The sequence below is a fragment of the Manihot esculenta genome, chromosome 13 (assembly GCF_001659605.2).
Source record: "Manihot esculenta cultivar AM560-2 chromosome 13, M.esculenta_v8, whole genome shotgun sequence".
Taxonomy (NCBI): domain Eukaryota; kingdom Viridiplantae; phylum Streptophyta; class Magnoliopsida; order Malpighiales; family Euphorbiaceae; genus Manihot; species Manihot esculenta.
Window position 1 is genome coordinate 2,015,151 of NC_035173.2, and position 6,000 is coordinate 2,021,150.

Here is a 6,000-nt window from a genome sequence, read left to right on the forward strand (position 1 = left end):
AAAAATATAAGGACTGGTTTATTAATTATGCTAAAACTTAAGAATTAATGTGTAGTTTACCCATTTAAAAAGAATAATAAAAATATTTTTACATTTTTAATGGTAAAAATAGATGGAAGGTCCTCTCATTTGAATGGACCGACTATAGAAGAATTTAAGCGTTCAATTTTAAAAATATAGAGATTGATTTGTTAATTATTCTAAAATTTAGGAATCAAAGTGTAATTTACAAAAAAAAAAAAGAAGGAAACAACACCATTGTTGATAAAAAGAAACTCTTTTTACTATCCTCAAAAGGCCTTATTGAACAATACACTTACTTTTCCCCTCTAGATTAAGTCAAAACAATGAGAAACCTCAGAATCTCAAGTCTTCAGCACTGGGGTCTTTTTAATACTAATGCATTGTTGCTAAAGCAACAGGTATTCAATCAACTGATCATTATGGAGAATAGTAGCCATACTAATGCATTGTTGCTAAAGCAACAGGTATTCAATCAACTGATCATTATGGAGAATAGTAGCCTAAGCAGCAGCAGCAGTCTTGACTGTCACACTAGCCTTTACCTTCTTTTCAATCATAACTTCAAATGTTGGAGAGCAGAAGTCTTCTTGGAATAAAAGCTCAGCTAGACGTTTGTGCATAGCTTCAGTGAAGTGAATTCCATCCCAGCTGATGTAGTTATCTGGATTCTTGCAAGTAGAGCTGCCAGTTGATCCACAAAGAGAATGCAAGTTGCAGTTGAGAGGTCCTCCTCCAGCTCCACAGCATGCCTTGAAGGGCTCTTCGAATTTGTACTTCTTGTGATTAACCAAAATTGTTTTGTATGCCTTCCATGTATCTGCATAGATGACCACTGCATCTTTGTACTGTGCACGGAATTCTCCCAACTTCTTCTGGAGAAGCTCGTTGTGAGCTTGAACCAATGCGTTCAAACCTGATGAACATCCCATGCTGTCACGTTCCTTTGGTGGGTTCAGGAGCAATTGCAATGGGCAGCAACCTGCCGGTGGAAGCCCTTGAACAATAGCATACCTTGCACCTCTATCCAGTACCGCCTGTCATCGAAAAACAGTTTTTTTTTAAGAATAGAAAGTTAGGTAAGAAAATGAAAACTTGCTATTCTACCAGAAAATTGTCTTCTAGTTCTGAGTTCAGACTTTATGCTTACCTTAAGAATTTTGCCAACATGGTCTGTAGATGCTTCTGCAATTGATTTACCAGAGATAGCAGATCCAAAAATACGTGCGTAATCACTAAAGCCAATAGCACCAACCCAGAAGAGGGAATTTGATAAATGAGACTTGCATTGAGCCTCATCCATACCCTTGCAATCATGACCCATAATAAACTTGTTGAACCAATCAATTTGAGTCAAGGTGTTTTCAGGCTTCTTCTTGAACATGAAAGAATGGGTGATTTTGTTAGTAGAAAAGAGGTCTGCTGTAAGACAAGTTGATCCTGCTACTGCAAAGTTCACACCAGCGGAGAAGTCACCCGAAGCTTCCTTATATGCGTGCAGTGAAGGCAAACCAATATCGTCGCAAAGGAAATCGACAAGCAATCGACCATTGCACATTCTCTGGCCAGCTGACTTGGCCAAGGCAGAATTCTTAATCAGTTTACCAGCGAAGGATTTGACGCCTTGTATGGTGGCAGCATTCCCAGTATCAGTAAATGAGTCTCCAAACGCATAAAGTTTTTTGAACTGTCCTTTCAAGCTGACATTTAAACTTGAACTTGAACTTGAACTTAAAGTAGCGGAGCTTTGGCTTTCCTGGGTTTGTTGGCTAGAAGCATTAGCACTACCTTGACTTTGTTGGCTGGAAGAAGTAGTACTCTGGCTTGCCTCGCCGGATGCAGAGGCTTCTTTAGAAGCGGATGCAGAGGCTTCTTTCGAAGCGGATGCAGAGGCTTCTTTCGAAGCGGATGCAGAGGCTTCTTTCGAAGCGGATGCAGAGGCTTCTTTCGATGCAGAGTCTTCTTTAGAGCCGGAAGCAGATGCAGAGGCTTCTTTCGAAGCGGATACAGAGCCAGAACCGGATGCAGAGGCTTCTTTCGAAGCGGATGCAGAGGCTTCTTTCGAGCCGGAAGCGGATGCAGAGGCTTCTTTCGATGCAGAGTCTTCTTTAGAGCCGGAAGCTGATGCAGAGGCTTCTTTCGAAGCGGATACAGAGCCAGAACCGGATGCAGAGGCTTCTTTCGAAGCGGATACAGAGCCAGAACCGGATGCAGAAGCGGATGCAGAGCCGGAAGCGGATGCAGAGGCTTCTTTCGATGCAGAGTCTTCTTTAGAGCCGGAAGCTGATGCAGAGGCTTCTTTCGAAGCGGATACAGAGCCAGAACCGGATGCAGAGACTTCTTTCGAAGCGGATGCAGAGGCTTCTTTTGAAGCTGATGCAGAGCCAGAAGCGGATGCAGAGGCTTCTTTCTCGCTGGAAGCAGATGCAGAGGCTTCTTTCGAAGCGGATGCAGAGGCTTCTTTCGAAGCGGATACAGAGCCGGAAGCGGATGCAGAGGCTTCTTTCGAAGCAGATACAGAGCCGGAAGCGGATGCAGAGCCTTCTTTCGAAGCGGATACAGAGGCTTCTTTCGAAGCGGATACAGAGCCGGAAGCAGATGCAGAGGCTTCTTTCGAAGATGATGCAGAGGCTTCTTTCTTGCCGGAAGCAGATACAGAGCCAGATACAGAGCCGGAAGCAGATAAAGAGGCTTCTTTCGAAGCGGATGCAGAGGCTTCTTTCTCGCCGGAAGCGGATGCAGAGCCAGTTGCAGAGGCTTCTTTGGAGCCGGAAGAAGAAGCAGAGGCTTCTTTCTCGCCAGAAGCAGATGCAGAGGCCTCTTTGGAAGCAGAAGCAGAGGCCTCTTTCCCGCCGGAAGCAGAGGCACTCATTTGGGCTGACTGGCCTGAAGAACTTTGTTGGCCAACGTCAACCTTGCCTTGGCTTGATTGTTCTAAAGAACTCTGTTGGCTTGCAGAACCAGAAGCACTATGCTTCCCTTGCATAGAAGATTCAAAACTGAGCTGTCCAGAAGCAGAAAATTGGGCGCTTCCATGAGCATTTGAAACAGAAAAGAATGAAAACATAATCAATAGTGAATTACAATAAATGTAAAACTCAAATTTCTTCATTTTGTTGGATTTTTTTTCTTTTTTCTTTTTTTCTTGTTTTTTTGGTTTTGAAGATATTTATTTTTTATTTATTTTTAACATGATGAATAAACATTCATACCTCTGAACATTTTATACCTCTCTTAATGCTAGATTAAGAAGTTAAGATCCATGGTTTGAGGAGGATCAACGAGATAAACTAGGTAACAAATTTACATTTTGATTTTTTTACATGAGTCGCTATTCAAATCTTAACTAAAAGTTATGAACAATTGTAATTCTATAACATGTAGAGATTTTTCCAACAATATAGTAACAAGATTTGAATGTTCAACACTAATTTTATTTAGTCTTTTAATTTTTTTAATCTATAAATGTTTTTTATGATCTAAAATTTTTAAAGATATTTCTATTCAAAAATATTTACTATTGGTTCTTAATATTTGTTATTTGCATCATGCAACCTTGACTTCAATGAAATTTACAATCTTGGAGTCAATTTCATTACTTTTCTCATGAATTAAATCACTTGTATCATACATCTATTTTAAGGAAAAAAATAAATTCTACTTTGATTTTGTTATCATAAATTATTTTTTCAATAATTTAATTAATAAATTTTATCGTTGTATTTTTATATATTTTTTTTAAACTATAAAAATGCTTTGTCCAATGTATGACTTACTCATTTGAATCACTAAACCATAGTTTCCCATAAATTTAGTTTAATTAATAAATAGCAATAAAAGTTCATTTTTTTAATTAAAGTTTAACTTAGGTAGGACTTTAAAATTGTATAAATTTTTTTAAAATATATTTGGTGTACTTTAAAATTATTTAATGAAAAGATTTAGACCAATATAATAATAGTCTCGAAAGAAAAAAGAAGAAAATATTTTTAAAATTAGTTCAATTATACATATAACAAAAGAAACAATTAATGTTTAAATATGTTAATTAAATTTAAGGTTATATAATAATACTCCTAGAAAAGAAAAGTGAACCTACTATTCTAAAGTGTGCTAAGGTAATAATTTTGGATTTTTATTTTTTTGAAAATTGTACATTTTGAAATTTTATTTTAAAAAAATTATCGTGGATTTTTATTGAATGTCTGCAGTAAAAATTAAGACTGATTCAAGTCTATCGTAAATTTTAAAACTAATTGTTTCGTATTAAAATATTACATAATTATAATTATAATTATTATATATATTTATACAAATTTTATACAAAATTCATAAAATTAAAATGTAAAAATAATATAAATATTAAATAAGTGAAATAATAATTTATTGATTATCAATAATAAAGTATATTTTATGTAATTTTAATTTTATTTTAATTATAATATTTTATATAGTAGGTTTATATCCACTCTCTTTTTGCTAGACTAAAATCCTTTTATTTTTCGTCAATTGTGAAGCTAAAATAGATATTTTTTCTTGCAAGCTAAATTTAACTATATGAAATTGTTGTTTAATTTTTAGTTTTATTTTGATTTTTCTTATATTTGTAGTTAAAGCAAATGATGTTATTGGTTTCACACTGATTTATACAAATATTATTTAATTATTTAATTATGTATTTGTATGTTTATATTTATAAAAGAAAATATTAATCAAGTTACAAGGATTTGTTTTTAATTGATTAATAATGAATATTACATTTCCTTAAACTATTAATTTAAAAAATATTAAATAAAATTATAATAAAAGAAATGTGTTAATTTGAAAATTTCACTAATTAAATTATTTTGAAGTGATTTTGAAACAAAGAACGAGATTAATTGAGACATTATTTTCATCGTATATAAATAATTTCAAGATAATTTTACTATCATACATAAAATATATGTTTTAATTCATTCTAAATTATTATTAATAAAGTGTCTAATATGATGACATGATTAATAAAAATAATAAATATTTTAAAGATGTTTTATAAAAAAATTTATAACAAATATTAGCTAGCAATATACTTATTAATGTTTTATTTTGATTGCTGATTATATTTTGGGACATTTAGCTTGGATTGGTGATGTTTTATTATTTTTCTTCTACTTCAATCAGCTCATTATGGACAATGGTAGCCTAAGTAGTAGCAGCAGTCTTGACTGTCGCAGTTGCCTTGACCTTCATGTCAACCGTAGCTTGAAATGATGGAGAGCAGAAGTTTTCGTGGAAGAAAAGCTCCGGTAGACATTTGTGGATAGCTTCAGTGATGTGAAGTCCATCACAGCTGATGTAGCAATCTGGATCTTGCAAATAGAGATGCTAGTTTATCCACAAAGAGAATGCAAGTCGAAGTTGAGAAGTCCTCCTCCAGCTCCACAGCATACCTTGAAGGGCTCTTCGAATTTGTACTTCTGGTAGTTAATCAAAATTGTTTTGTATGCATTCCATGTATCTGCATCGATGATCACTGCATCTTTGTACTGTGCACGGAATTCTCCCAACTTCTTCTGGAGAAGCGTGTTGTGAGCTTGAACCAATGCGTTCAAGCCTGATGAACATCCCATGTTGTCACGTTCCCTTGGTGGGTTCAGGAGCAATTACAATGGGCAACAACCTGTTGGTGGAAACCCTTGAACAACAACATACCTTGCACCTCTATCCAATATCGCCTGTCATGGAAAAACAACTTTTTTTCAAGAATACAAAGTTTGGTAAGAAAATGAAAACTTGCTATTCTACTAGAAAATTGTCTTGTAGTTTTGAGTTCAAACTTTATGCTTACCTTAAGAATTTTGCCAACATGGTAGATGAAAGACACAAGCGTGATTTCCATTGCTCATTATAAATGGCTCTGTGAATAGGGGCAGACGCAGAATTGAACGTGTAGAGGGCCAAATTTCAGTTGGCAATTCACATATACCCTTTTTTATT

General features: G+C 34.8%; 1 protein-coding gene across 1 annotated transcript; it reads right to left on the minus strand.

Annotated features, from left to right (window-relative positions):
• Positions 1 to 465: 465 nt before the first annotated feature.
• Positions 466 to 3,088, minus strand: LOC110630065 (pneumococcal serine-rich repeat protein). The gene is made up of 2 exons (XM_021777376.2): positions 1,172 to 3,088; positions 466 to 1,058 (listed from the first exon to the last, which is right to left on the minus strand). The coding sequence occupies exons 1-2, from the start codon at positions 3,086 to 3,088 to the stop codon at positions 525 to 527; spliced, it is 2,451 nt and encodes an 816-aa protein (XP_021633068.2). The 3' UTR covers positions 466 to 524.
• Positions 3,089 to 6,000: the final 2,912 nt, after the last annotated feature.

Coding starts and splice junctions, on each gene's coding strand:
- LOC110630065 (XM_021777376.2), bottom strand. CDS start 3,088: ATGTTTTCATTCTTTTCTGTTTCAAATGCTCATGGAAGCGCCCAATTT. Junction 1,059..1,171: donor ATGTTGGCAAAATTCTTAAG/GTAAGCATAAAG, acceptor TTTCGATGACAG/GCGGTACTGGATAGAGGTGC.